This window comes from Vigna unguiculata, chromosome 2 (assembly GCF_004118075.2).
Source record: "Vigna unguiculata cultivar IT97K-499-35 chromosome 2, ASM411807v1, whole genome shotgun sequence".
In the NCBI taxonomy this organism is placed as follows: domain Eukaryota; kingdom Viridiplantae; phylum Streptophyta; class Magnoliopsida; order Fabales; family Fabaceae; genus Vigna; species Vigna unguiculata.
In genome coordinates, this window is record NC_040280.1 from 4,471,197 (window position 1) to 4,487,012 (window position 15,816).

Below are 15,816 nucleotides of genomic sequence, written 5' to 3' on the forward strand. Positions count from 1 at the left end.
CTTTTTATCCAGTTTTCTTTTGGGCATCGTGGTGTGCCTTGGAATGTAAGTTGAGTTTTAAACTCCCGGATGACGCTAATATGTTATGTGACGCATCCTTTAATTTCGCATATTAAATTAAATGAGGTGTTACATGTATTTGTTTTTACTTATATGTACAGTATAATTTAATCATAAAGTTTTGGTATGATCCTATTTTTTTCCGTTTCTTTTTTCTTTTTCTTTTTTATTTTCTTAATAGAATCTTCATACAATGACAATGACAGTAATATTAATTATATAATAAATTTTAACTAGTGTCAAATCTGAATTTATTTAATTTTTTTAAATTTTATTAAAGATTAATTAAACAAATCTTCATTTATTAGTTTAAAAAAATACCTATAATTCCTAAAATTCTAATTTTATAATTTGATTCCTTAGTGTTAATAGAGGTAACATACCGTGTAAGATGAACTCCTATTTGATGTTTTATGTCTATGAATAATATATTTAATCACTTTTAACCCATTCTAACACTTTATCTTAGCATATAAATAATATATTTATTTTACTTATATATAAAGTAATAAAATATTTCAAAATATATTTAAAAATTTCACGGTTAACTAGTTCATTATTTAATTATAATCTATATTTAACTTGATAAAAATTAACATCAAATTATTTTGTTATTTGGTATATCATTCGTAAAATATTTCTATATATAATAATATTATTTTAGTCTAAATTTTTATTACGTCTCTCTCTATATCTATATCTATATCTATATCTATATCTATCTCTCTCTCTCTCTCTATATATATATATTTACATATTTGAAAAAATTAAAATTTCACTCATAAAAAATCTAAATTAATTTGTTTAGTCTCTTAATTATAAAAAAATTCATTATAAGGGAAACCTCTATCAAAATAATTTTATACTAATTAAAACAATAATTTAAGAGACAAAAAAGAGAAAAAAATATTAACTAGAAGATGGATAAAGAAACGATGAACTTCATTCAATAAAATACTAGTTTCATATTATGACAAAAACACAACAAATAAAATTAATGAAAACAAATAAAATAAAATAATGGTGGTCTTATTATGTACCTATTTTGTATCTTTTTAACATAAAAAAACCAGCATGGAATGATTTGATCTGCTCTACTATATTTCATGAGTCTGTCACATACAAAATCCATGTGGAATGAGTAATGCACTGAGAAAGCATAGTGAGTTTTCCACAAAAAATAAATGCTTTTGTACACACTATGTTTACAAAAATATTCCCTAAGCTACCAAGCTACCAAGTGGGAAGAAAAATCCAGCAATTATGATTCTTGTTCATGCTTTTAAAATTACTCCTAGCCATGACAGTCTCATGAACAGACCTTGAACATAAGTTGGTGGCTGTTAAGGAACTCTATACAGGTTGTTCTCATGAATACTAATGACAACATTCCGCAACTCAGGAAAGATGGATATAAGTAGAAGTTCAAGTATTGCATAAGCAAGTTGCTTCACACATATAGAAGACTACAATGAAATAGGATGAAACAATTGTCAGTTCAGAAGAAACATAAATTGTGAGTAGAAAAAATGAGACTAACAGAAGAAAGAGTAAATACATCAATGGAAAAGATCTTTAACCTGAGTAAAGTAATATATATCACTGGCACAACGTTTGTACTGCTTCTGACCAATTAAGCCAACTAAAGCTGCTGGAGCTCCATCTGACAAAAAAGGAGACAGTTATATATATCAAAGTCTAGGAATGAAAATGTTTGCTTCAAATTTCACAAGGTTACAAGGACCACACTGATAGAAAATAGATGCATTGCCAATAAAAGAGTAGAGAATAGATGAAAAGATGGATATTTATATGATGGTAGAAGTCCCTCTTATAGTCAGTGAGTATACAAACAGATTAATTAGAAATCACCATTAAAATGTTTGCCAACATTCGGTTTAAAGGCTTCACTGAATTTAGCATTTAGCAGGCAGACCCAAGGGACTATGTATTTTATGAATGATTCTATCTTGAGTGCCTTGGTGATGCACTGTCAAGGATTGTTTAACCAATAAAGAGTCTTTTCTAATTTGTAAACTTTGTACTCATTCCCCATTGTCACTGTTTTCACATAGCCAGGGGTTGATCAATAAATACATATGTTGGGAATCCAAGTGAGTCTAAATCCCACATCGAGTAAAAATGAGAAAGTTGAACACCATATGTGATCATTCCCTACTGTTGTGTGTAATCCTTAGCTTGTATGCTCTTCACCATTTTCCTTCAGTTTTATTTGGAAAACCCACTTCACTCCTATGGTATTGTACCCATAGAGAAGATCACAGCTCCCAAGTATCATTTCTTTCACCATCTCATCATTCATAATTTTTCTCCATTTTTCTTCTTTAACATTGCAAGGTTGTTGGATCAAATTCTAAAAACAAAGCAAAATGAGTAATAGGATCTTCAATTCCCGTTACCTCATAATCAGACATTCATGCAGCCCTTCTTCTTGCAAGTTGAGGTCGCTCCTCTTCAAATTGGCTGTTGGAAGTCTTCATATTAATTATCCCCATCAAAATTTGCAAGAATTTTCTTGGTTGCATATGTTATTTTTCTAGAATTTATCTTCATTGAAACCAACATCACCACTACTAATAATGGTAAGATTATAAAGCTTATACACTCTTCTCTTGACTGATCACTTAACACCACAAAATATATATTTTTCACCTTTGTCATCAAACTTTGGTCTTTTTTGATCCGGCATAAGCAATACACAAAAAAAACCCAAAAATCCTGAAATGACCTACATTTGGTTTTCTTTTGCTCCATGTCTCCTCTAGTGTCATATTCTTCACAACAAATTTGAGACTTCTATTTAGAATGTGAATGCTCCAATTAACAATTTCTAAAATCTTTTTGAAACACTACTCTTAGTTAAGAACGATTCTAGATTTCTTTTCTCTAAGACACCATTTTGTTGTGGTGTATATACACTATTGTCAACTCCTTTTAGATTCCGTGTTTTTCACAAAAGATAGAAAATTCATGTGAACAATACTCTTCACCATGGTTTATTTGAATTGAAGAGACTTAATAGTCCTTTTAGATCCAGTTCCAACCCAATCGTTGAAGCTTTTAAATGAAGAGAAAGCTTCTAATTCTTCCTATAGAAAATAGACCCAAATTGGCTAGAAAAATCATTAGTGAAAGTAATTTTTTACCTTCATTAGAAGTCAAATTTATTGGACCACAAATATGTGAATGCAACAATTACGTAACACTTTTTTCTCTCCATGATTTGCCACTAGGGAATGAAGAACAATGTTGTTTGCAAGTAACACATTTTTTACAAACTTGAGAAGGAGTAGTACTTCGTGGAAGACTTGTCACCATGTCTTTTTGTTCAAGGATCTTCAATCCACTGAAGTTTAAATGGCCAAAACAATATTGCCACAACCAACATAAAAAATAACTTTGACCATCAAAACAGATTGAGTGCTTCCAATTTTCAGAAAGAATAGCCTGTTTGAACACATTTTCACAACTGCAGTGACACTTGGAATAGGCTAAAAATTTTCACAAGCACCTTTGCTAATAAAAATTTCATAACATTTTTCTGCTCATCATTTCTTCATTGGCCAACAAAGAACTTCGAAATTCATCAAGGAAGAGATCATCAATATTGCTGGATTCTTCATTTGAGCACATAACCAAACTGGTGTTAATGAGCATAGAACTTTTTCAACAATGGTTGTGTCATCCATCTTCTGACCGGCAAATCGCACATCAATACCCAAGGTCCTTGTACAATAACTGGTTAAAAATTCACCTTCCTTCATCTAAAGGACTTCAAAGTCTCTTCTCAAAGCTTGAGTTGAGCATGTTTAACTCTTGAGGAGCCTTGATACTTTTTCTTCATTGAATCCCAAATATCCTTAAAAGCATCTTTGCAAAGAATAGTTCCAAGGATAGAACATTCAATGAGTTGAAACAAATAATTCTTGGCTTTTAAGTCTTAATTTCATGGCATCATGCTGCTTTTGTTATGCATTTGTGAGAGCCACACTATCTACTGGTGTTGCCATTACATCTACACCAACCTGGCAACACTCCCTGTGTCTCAAGATATTCTCCATCAGAATGCTTCAATGGTCATAATGACCATCAAATCACGGAATTGGTTGCACAAGATTTTCGGAAGCCATCAGCAGGATGGTCCTTTCCCACTCTCAGACTACTATCTTTCACTCTCTCCTTTTAACACTTTGAATTTGCTATATTGTTATTCAAGCTTTGATTCTGATAGAAAATAGAAACAGAAACACATAAAAGTGTAGGGAATAGAAAAAGAGATATGAATGAAAAGATGAGTATTTTTATTCAAAATGGGAGTCCTTTCTATTGGCAACAAGTACACAACCAGGGTAATAAAAAATCACACAAAAAAAGAGGCATAAAAGTTATTAACTTAGAACTCTTTAAAAACAGTAACCGATAACATAAAAAGTAGGACACTCATTAACCAATAAAAACAGAATAAAACATTACAAAAACAAAAATTGTCGACACACACAAACAAGAAAATACCATAACGTTCAATCATGTTCATCAGCAACAAAGCTATCATGTTCAAAAGAAAATCTCTTAGAATTTGGACTTAGAACCTAAGTTAATTCCACAAAATCAGTTTGTAAAGAGAGAATTGTCCAGCCAACAAAGGTGACTTCACAACACCTCTCATGCAAAAAAAAAAAAATGCATAAGATAGACTCTGATCACACCAAAGATTATGGTCCTAGAGCATGGCAATACAAGTGGCCAAAGTAAGGAAATCTGAATAGATTCTAATGCAATTAGAATTTGGACTTAAGGCTAACTTAACCTTGAATATTTGACTGGTGTGATGATGACTTCCCAAACATAATAAAAGCTACATTGGTTATATCCCTAATCAATTGGGGACTAAGCACACCTCTGAAGCATAAAATTAATGCAGCCCTGAAGAATCCTCAATTATGTTATGGCATCTTTCCTACAACCTTTCCTCCAACACAGGTTCTTAAAGTGTGAATACTGCACTAGATAATGAATTTCAACTAATTTGTAATGCTCCCCCATTACATTTTTCCTCTTACATATTTGATGGTTGGAGAAACGGTACTTGTCATTCATCAATTGCAATTTCAAATGACAAAAAACTATACTAGTGGCCTGAAAACTCTTTTACTATATAAATAAAATGATATATATATATATATAAATATATATATATATATATATATATATATAATTTTCATTTATTTTGGTCATACCAAGAGGAGCTAACAAACCATAACAGAGAAAGAAAATTAACAAATAAATAAAAGATTAAATAAAACCAAAATCACCAAAAAGTAGAAAATAAAAACTAAAAGAAAGGATAAAATAATTTTTTGTTTAGAGAAGAGTTCCTAGAATGCTAATATTAGGATTCCAAGTGTGAATTGGTGTCCTTCCTTAAAGAAGACCCTCAAACTCATTATCTTAAGGTTTTTAGTTAGAAGTAATGTCTTGGTCTCTCTTATATGTAATGCTCAGGACAGAAATTTTTGTTCAAAGACACAACAAAGTTAATCTCAAATTAACGAAAATGGAATCATAATTTTTGGAAGTTGGTACCTTTTGAGTACTACATCACCAAAGCTTCTAAATTCCTTTAATAAAGATATAAAAGAGATAAACTTAAATAAAGTTCAAAATAAAGTTCAAAAGAGTAAGAAATTTCACCAATCGATTTAAATGCACTACTTTAGGATGCCACAGAAAATACAACTAACCAAAGAGAAATTTCTTCAAGTCACTTGCTCTACGAATAGCCTCAAGCTGTAGCTCAAAAGATCCTGACTGTGATTTGGTCATCTTGCTTCCACCAGATTCACTTATGCTTGGTAAAGGCTTTTGATCATATGCACTGCCACCACCAATGAACACCTGAGGGGTCTGTATTCTTAAAAAAAATGTACCACCAGGCCAGAGGATCTGCAAACATTTTGCAAACAACTAGAAACATTAGCACAACCTATTGACTACTATTTTATTATGTTCCCTTTTAGCCGGTAAACAAAATAATGGGCCTAGGATACTAAGCTAATATGCTGGAAAGATTTACAGAACTAATCCCCCCTTTTTTTTTTTGACTTTTATATCAGAAATTATTGAAATAAAACTATAAAAGGAGGATAAGATTTCACAAAAGTCAAAATTAAAAGAGCACAAAACAAAAACTGCAAAAAACAAGAACAAACAATGACTTCAATCCAAAAAAAGCTTTCCAATCTTGCATGTCTACTAGAAACCACCTATATTCGAAGTTGGAAATTCAAGTGTTTGATTAGTTTTTAGAACTTTAGTTGGAGTAAATAAAGTACAGCCAGCAGTACATATCTTAATGCCTTGCTCTGGTTTCTTTAGCCAGGTCCAAATTTCAGAATTTTAAAGGCAACTGTTGTACTTTTTCTGTATGGTACAAGATTATCTCTATGGCTTGTCGGCTGAGTTGAAGACAAATTTTGTACTGTCAACTATCTATTAACAAACAGCCACTAAAACAATCCAGTACTTTAGATGTGCAGATCGAATTGAGGATTGCTGTGGTTGGGTGTTATCTAATTATTTGGCATAGAAACACTCTAGGTAAGCATACAATGTCCCAGCAAAATGTTTAAAACTTTGGTTCAATTCTTACATCTTGGACCCACCGAATCCCTTGGGCAATGGTATCCTCTCTGCGAAGCCAATGAATCTCACTTAGGATCCAATCATCAATAGCATCTTCCATCACCACCTGTAATATCTGTTTTGAAATCCAAAAGACCTGTCTTCTGCATCAACAGAAAGGGAAACTAGCAGTAGTGACCTACCATCCTGGAAATTAATCAACAGCATCACGGCAGTTCACATATTTCTCAGTAAAATCCAATTAATCAAATTTGGAATCTAATTACTGGTTATAAGACTTGAATGGGTACATGAGAAAAATAACATGAGAGATCTTAACTTGGATCACTGTACTGATTCAGATTCATGTATATAAGGCCAGTGATTTACAACACGAGCTTAAGCTTAAGGAAAGAGAAAAAATAAAAAAGGAAAACATAAAAGATTTTATCCCTAGGATTATAGGTTAAATATAGATATAACTCAAAACCTATGAAGCATGGATACAAATTGCGGCACTACTAATCTCCAAAATGTAAGACACAATGATATATACATATATATATATATATATATATATATATATATATATATATATATATATATATATATATATATATGCATAGTGTATGTTGTATGCATGTCAGTATCAGATATGTGTCAGACACAAAGAGACGTGTTTGAACTTCATGGTTCAAAATGGCTTTAGTTGAAAAATAATATAATCTATTCAAATACTCACCTCAAGCTAGAGGATACAAATATAATTTCCTTGCATGGAACATATAAATTGAATATGTTGTCTTCTCAAGGATTCTTTAAAAATATCAACATATTGATCATTGGAGCCAAGAAACTCAAAAAATTTTCTAGCACAACAACTTTTATCTAATAAAACGACAATCAATTTCTGTGTTTGGTCTTTTGTTACGTTCAGTGATTAGAGAGCCCAAAAATAAGGGCGTTTACCTCACAAGAAAAACTTTCACACATTCCTGATATTGAAAACTTCTATATTTCCTCGAAAGAACACAAACACCAGTCTACATACAAGGGAAAAATAGTTTCTCTTCACCTAGGATATCACAAGTCCTGTTTAAGAATCCCCCTCAACAGCCAACCCAAACACTATATATAGTTGTTGGAAGTCCCATATCGACTAGAGATAAGACAATTTCATAGTATATAAGTGAGGTGCAAACCTCACCTGACAAGCCGGTTTTGTGGGGTTGAGTTAGGCTTAAAACTCACTTCTAACATGGTATCAGAGTCATTGTTTAAAAAAGCCTATCCTAGCGAGGTTTCTTAGACATTCTACTCCACCCGTTATCGGGCCGCTAAAGGACCACCCATTTCTAGACCCACGCACGAGATGCATATATCTCGGCATGAGAGGGTGTGTTGGAAGTCCCACATCGACTAGAGATAAGGCAATTTCATACTATATAAGTGGGGTGCAAACCTCACCTTACAAGCCGGTTTTGTAGGGTTGAGCTAGGCTTAAAACCCACTTCTAACAATAGTCTTTCTATCCGAAAGACTATAACCCCTAACCTCCTAACCACCTAACTAACTGTTTATTTTCTTTCTCCTAACATATACATTTAACTTCCTATCATCTTGTCATGAAACATTGGGTTGGAAGTAATGTTTCTCACAATACATCCTCGTTTGTTGAATTTCACGAAACCTCAGCCTTGGAGAAATTATTTTTGCCACAAAAAGTTCATTAATATTTAATGTCATTGCCCTATATTGAATTTCAACACTCGACATAACAACTGCATTATGCTTCTTGAATTTTCATGAAAAAAAGTATCCTTAAAAGAAAACACAATATTTAGTAGTGGAATGTTTATATATAGGAGATTTTGCCTAATCAACATCACAATACTTGGTACTTCTTTTATCTTCACATAGTAGACCTTATCTTGGGGCTTTTGTAAGTTATTTGGGAATACAAAGGATAACATTCCAATGATTAATATGAGTCTACATAAGTTGACTAACCAAACCAACTGCAAAAGATTGGTCAAGTCTAGTAATAGTGAGAAAAATAAGTTTTCCTACAATACCTAGAATGTATTTGAAATACCCAAGATTTGTTTTGAAAGTGATTGTACAAATGTTGCTTTAGATGAGCAATTATAGTGACCTCCTTCCATGTAATAACTAAATCATTGACATACAAAATTAAGTAAACACATTTTAGGATATGTATATGCCAATAATTAATTGAATGTTCTGCTTCACTATGTTTCAATACAAAGATTTAAACAAAATAACTAAACTTTCCAAACCAAGGACGTGAGAATTGCTTGAGATCATGGACAAATTCTCTCAATTCAAAAATGAACCTAGACTCCCCCTAAGCAACAAATTCAGGAGGTTAATATATGTAGATTTCTCCCCTTGATCATCATTACAAAATATTTCTAATATCTAATTGATGAAGAGCCAATGGCAATGAGCTGCTATAACAAAGAGACAACCAATATTCAATTTTCCTATAGGAGAAAAAGTATTACCACATTCAAGACCATATATTATATATCTAAGTATGTCCTTTGGCTTTTAAGGTGATTTACCTCACCATCTGACCCAACTTTCAGGGTGTACATCCATCTATAACCAATTGTTTTCAACCCATCTGCCCAAGTAGCAACTAATTCCCATGTGTCATTATATTTAAACACTCATGGTTTGTCCCTATACAGGATGATTAATAGCTTCATTCACACTTTTTGAAATAGAAATAGAAGATACAGAGGGTAAAAATGAGAAGTAGGAAAGAGATAACTAATGATACCTAAGAAAGTTATAAATAGGATGAAGATTATGAGTATGATAAATACCATTTTGAAGAGCAATAGGCCAATTGAAATCTTCATTATCAAGAGTCATGGAATTTTGTTATGGTGTTGAAGGATTTTATGAAGAGGGCTCACCATGTAAATGATTATAAGTGGTGATAATGACTCTTGTGGTCTTGAAGTAGGAGAGGAACCAAGAGGATTAGGTTAAGTTCTCATGAGCAAGGAAAAACAAAGGCTTTAACCACTGGATTTGTATGACTTGTTGGACAAAGTTACCTTCTTCAAGAGAGGAAAGGAATAAAATTGTCTCTTCACAAAAAGTGACACTTGCAGACATATAATACCTTTTTGATTTTGTAAAATAACAAAGATATTCCTTTTGGACGTCAGAATGTCCTAGAAAGACATATCATGTACAAAACATGAACAACCAAAGACACAAAGAGTAACATGGGATAAAAATTTATTTGAAAACAAAAGGGAATTGGAAATTTTATGAACAAGTATAAGAAAACAAGCTACAAGACTAACATCACCCTTGTGATGAACTGGTATATTAGCACCAAATAACAATGTGCACTATACTTTCAAATACGTGTTGAATATTTCTTTTTTTATTACTAACATTCTTAATTCTTTTGAACAAAATTCCTTTTCCTAGTGTCCATTTTAAATACTAGACAATTCTAAGAACAACTTGTAAATTTGCTTCCTTTGGTTGAAGCATAAATTGATTGACAAGACTCCATAAAAAAGCAATATCTGGTCTAGTGTGTCTCTGCAAGTCTCTAGTACATTTCTTTATCCACAACATCATCCTCTGCACTTCCCAACTTTGTATTTGGATCGACAAGTGTACTTGCTAGTTTGTAGGTTGTTTTACCTGTTTTGTGTAGTAAGTAGGCAATGTATTTTTATTGAGATATGAAGACCCCTTTTTTTGAATGGGCTACTTCAATCCAAAAAATATATTTTAACTTTCCTAAAGTATTGATTCCAAACTCTTTGGCAAGGCACGGGCTTAACCTTTATTGCTCCTTTTCATCATTCCCAGTAACAATGATATCATCAATATAGACCAATAGAACTGTTACTCAATCTAAATCAAAATGCTTCATAAATAAAAGCGTGGTCCCCTTGGCTTTGTTTGTGTTTAAGGCTCAGCATTTGGTGAATCTTCCAAACCATTCCCTAGGTGATTGTTTCAACCCATAAAATGTTTTTCCCAGCTCTCAAATTGTGTTGGCCTTAATATGCCCTGTATACTCAGGTGGTAACTTCATGTATATTTCTTCTTCAAGATCCCCATGTAGGAATGCATTTTACATATTAAATTGTTGCAAATTCCAGTCATGATTTGCTGTCAAAGACAAAATTACTTTCACCATATTCATTTTTACAACTAGTGCAAAGGTCTCCAAATAATCCACTCCATAAGTTTGATTGAACCCTTTGGCCACCAACCTAGCCTTATAACTCTCAATCAGCCCTGTATTTTAGAGTGTAAACCCACTTGCACCCAACAAGTTTTTTTCCAGGTGGTATAGTGCTAGTTTCAAAATACTGTTCTTCTCCAATGCCTCCATTTCCAAATCCATGGCTTGTTTCCACTTTTTGTCAATTAATTCCTTACATACAAAAGAAAGTATAATTGTGGTATTTAACCTTGTGAGAAAGGTTCTACGGGTAGGTGATACTTTTTCAAAGGATAGATAGTTTGTTTAAGGGTAAGGTGGTTTAGTCTAGGCTCAAGTTCATTTTCTAAAGTAATTGGGAGATAGAGATATCAAAATGGGTTGAAACCCGTGAGTCAATCCAAATCACCATGGTTTGAGCTATGTTGAGCTGAAAAAAATAGTGTTTTTTCAATGCCAATTAAACTAAATCTGACTTACTAACCCGCGACCCACGAGTTAAATGAGTTTAAGTTGGGTTGAAGGTGGGTGACCCGTAACCCAACAACAACAACTCTTTATTATTTTTTTACAATTTTTCATAAGTTTTTTATTATAATTATTTACTACTTCTATTTGTGTAGGTTGACAATCTAATTTGTCTAAAAAATAGAATATTTTTCAATAATATTTAAATATTTTGGATGTTTAATTTATTTGATTACCAAATTCCGTAGGTTGACACTTTAATTTTGAACTAGTATCTTTATAGTAATGTTTGGTGAAAAAGGTGAACATGTTAATCGTACTGATATAAAAAAAAAATCAATTGAGTCAATCCACCTTAATTGTACTATAGTAAATATATAATTTCGAAAAAGGAGTGCTCTAGTTTGTGTTAGACCTCTTATAAGTAAACATTATAAGAAGAGAAACCAGAAATATGACTCTAAAGTAAATAGGACATTTATTACTAGTTGTTGACAATTTTTTAACCATTTTAATAGTTTTAATGTTTGATTAGCAGTATTAATGTTTGTATGGATATCAACTTTGGGGACAATTGAGGCACATGTAAAACATTTTTTAGAATTATGATTGGATTTATTTGGGACTTCCATGATCGATTGAAGTTATTATGTTTCCTTTAGCTATGGAAATTTTCTTGTTGCTAGAAAATGGGGAATTGTGGAAAACTGTTCAGTGAGGTTTGTCATTTGGTCTGTGGCTCGAGAGTCTAAAATCAAACAGAAAATGGTAACTTACCATAATGTCAATGAATGCATACTTACAGTAATTTCAAGTTTACTAAGGAAGGACCTTACTTTTCTGTCTCCTCATGGTTGATTGTTGAGATCCTCCTTGACTCATGGCTAGCCTTTCATTTCCCTTTCAGGATGGTCTTAATGAGATGAGACCGTTTTATATATTTTTTTTCCATTCAGCTGATGGCTAAATGAACACTCCGTAATTCTCTTTCATTGTTCAGGTTGTCACCATTTTCCATTTCAGCTATTACAATTATGCATAGAGGTGCAACAATGAAGGATGCAATAGGGACCAAATAGGTGCGGCAAGGACGGTTCCATTTTAGGGTTTATACAACAATGAAGGCTACATTTTAGGGTTTACAAGTAATGAAGGCTGTAATTAAATCACACAATCAAAGGCTCCAAAAGATCAAGAGCTTTGATACCATCTCAATATTAGAAGAAAATAATTTCTCTCTTATTCAGTCTCATTACATACATATGATATATATGCATACATTGATTAGATAATTTAGGAAACAAGCACAACCTAATCTAGGAAACAAATCCCAGAGATTTTGGGATTGATATGCTAGTAAAAAATCAAGATACGGTCAATATACAAAATTAAAACCCATAGGAATAAAATACGAAACTTCCTAAAATTTCTGAACAGAAAAAAGTCTAAAACTTCCTAAAATATCCCAACACTTAGTAAACTTTAACTTGAGGGGAGTGTTAGAATGTATGAAGATATCCAAAATATCTTGGTCATATGTTAAATTTTTCTTTCGGATTAGTTTCCATATTTTGTTAGATCATTGTTAGTATAAATAAGGATTTGTGCTTAAGGATCATTAAAAGTCTCTCTTCTCTCCCTCAATACTTACATAATTCACAAGGTAGAAAAACATATTAAGAACAAAACCAGTCGAAGATTCTACTAATTTGCATAAAGTTAAAAAAGCTTTTAGGTAATATACAAACAATAACAGTCACCTTGGAAATATAAGAAGACCAGAAGATTACTATACCTTAACCAACCTCTTTTCTTAAGCTGAAAGACATTGTCAACCAAATTCAAAATAGGAACAGTCACGTTAGGTGGGGTCCACTGCAAAAATGGTTAATATTACGAAGGTTAATCGTGTCTTCCAAACCAAAAAACTGAAAGGTTAAATTCATCCAGTGGCTGTACTTTATGAAAATGTCCAAATGGGTCCCGAGAAGTTTGTAATTAGGTCATTATAGAATTGTATATGTTCTCAATGTATTGTATGTATAATGCGAGCACATAATATGTATTTATACTACTGAATAAAATCAATTACAATAAATGCACATAATAATATGGAATCAATCACCTTAATTTACGAGATTATGTGACGGTTAATTTCCTAGAAATTTATAACCGCTGATTATATTCTAACACTCCCCCTCAAGCTAGAGCATATATGTCATATGCACCAAGCTTGTTACAAATGTACTCAATTTGAGGGCCTCTACGGGACTTTGTGAATACGTCAGCCAGCTGATTGATAGAGTTGACAAAATAAGTAGTAATTTTTCCAGAGAGATCCTTTTCTCTAACAAAGTGACAATCAATTTCAATGTGTTTGGCTCTTTCATGGAAGACCGAGTTTGATGCAATGTGAAGTGCAGCTTGATTGTCACAAATAAGCTTTGTTTCATAGATGTTCCCTATTTTTAGTTGTAGTAGTAGTTGCCTAAGCCACGTAAGCTCACAAGTGGCTGCTGCCATAGCACGATATACCTTCTATTATAATGGTTGATGAGTCTACGATTTTAGCTCACGGTATTGGGATTGTAAAGCTTTTTCCATCTTTATCTATTGATAATGTTCTTTATGTCCTTGGGTCCCCCTTTAACTTATTATCCATTATTAGTCTAACTTGTTCTCTTGATTGTGTAATTTCTTTTAACCAAAGATTTTGTTTGTTTACAGGACCGAAGTTCAGGACAAATGATTGGCACAGGATGTGAGTCTCATGGTCTTTATCATCTTCGCCCTTCTACACATATTAGCACAATTATGGAGTCTCCATCTCTCCTTCATGCTAAGTTAGGTCATCCTAGTCTTGCTAAATTGCAGCAACTTGTTAAAGTCATGCTGAGCTAGTTTGTTATGTGAGTCATGTCAATTAGGAAAATACAGTCGTAGTTCCTTTCCCCGTAGTGTCTCACAACATGCTTCATCACCTTTTGCCTTCACTCTAATATTTAGGGGCCTAGTTATGTTAAATCTAATCTAGGTTTTCAGTATTTTGTTACCTTTATTGATGAATATTCCATATGCACTTGGTTGTTCTTAATGAAAAACCGTTCTGAGTTGTTTTCTATATTTCAATCCTTTTATAATGAAATTAAAACTTAGTTTAGGATTTCTATTTGAACTTTGCGAAGTGATAATGGTCGTGAATATCTCTCCCATTCTTTTAAACATTTTATGGCTTGTCATGGCATTCTCCATCATATTTCATGTGCATATACACCTCAACAAAATGAGATGGTTGAGTGAAAGAATAGACATCGTATTGAAACAACTATCACTCTTTTAATTCATGGTGAGGTTCCTCAACATTTTTGGGATGTTGCTATTCTTATTACATGTTATCTTATTAATTGCATGCCATCTTCGATTTTAGATAACAAAATTCCTCATTCTATTTTATTTCCTCATGCACCTAGACATACCTTACCTTTGAAAAGTCCTAGTCTTGATAAGTTATCTCCTAGATCACACCAATATGTCTTTTTAGGATTTACTTGATCATAAAAATGATACAAGTATTTTTACCCTTCTCTTAACCGCTATTTTGTTTCTGCAAATATTACCTTCAATGAATCTTTATTTTACTTTAAAGGTCATTCTTCTTCCGATGTGTCTCCATCTGTTACAGTTAATATTCCTATTGTTTGTGATTCTCCAGTTGTGCACAGTCTACAGACAGATTCTCCTCCTCCACCACCCATTCAAATTTATAGTCGAAGACATTGTCCCCAGCAACCACCAAGTGACCCACTTTAAGTGCCAACTATTCTGTCTCCTCCAGCTCCGACAACTGATTTTGACCTTCCAATTTCCCTCCGTAAAGGTATACGTTCTACTCGTAATCCCTCTCCACATTATATTGTTTTATGTTACCATAGATTATCTTCCTCCTTTTATATATGTCTTTTGTCTATTTCTTTTTTGTCCATTCCTAAATCTCTCAGTGAAGCCTTCCCCCTTCCCTATTGGAGGCAGGCCATGCTAGATGATTTAAGTGCTCTTCAGAATAGTGGAACTTGGGAGCTCGTCCCATTACCGTCTGAGAAATCTATTGTTGGTTGCAGGTGGATTTTTGCTATCAAAGTTGGTCTTTATGGTACTATTGATCGCCTCAAAGTTCGACTTGTAGCCAAAGGCTACACACAAATTTTTGGATTGGATTATGGTGATACTTTTTCTCTGGTGGTAAAGATGACTTTTGTTCATTTATTTCTAGCCATGACTGCTCTTCAACAATGGCCTCTTGATCAAATGAATGTCAAAAATGCTTTCCTCAATGGAGATTTGTAGGAAGTTATTTATATGGAGCAACCTATTGGATTTCTTGCTCAGGGCGAGCCTATTCTAGATCCTAAGCAGTA

General features: G+C 32.8%; 1 protein-coding gene across 3 annotated transcripts in view; it reads right to left on the reverse strand.

The window, feature by feature from the left end:
* Nucleotides 1–1,137: 1,137 nt before the first annotated feature.
* The window catches only part of LOC114168915, a 36,154-nt gene continuing 21,475 nt past the window's right edge, over nt 1,138–15,816 (reverse strand). The window contains exons 11-15 of one of the 3 annotated variants that reach the window (XM_028053892.1): nt 13,197–13,276; nt 6,731–6,866; nt 5,823–6,024; nt 1,641–1,723; nt 1,138–1,526 (exon numbers count right to left, since the gene is read on the reverse strand). In XM_028053892.1, the coding sequence (XP_027909693.1) occupies nt 1,404–1,526; nt 1,641–1,723; nt 5,823–6,024; nt 6,731–6,866; nt 13,197–13,276 (624 nt within the window). In that variant the 3' untranslated portion in view covers nt 1,138–1,403. Of the gene's footprint in view, nt 1,527–1,640; nt 1,724–2,480; nt 4,306–5,822; nt 6,025–6,730; nt 6,867–13,196; nt 13,277–15,816 lie in introns of those variants that run through there. The other 2 variants (XR_003600786.1, XR_003600789.1) reach the window with 2 other exon arrangements.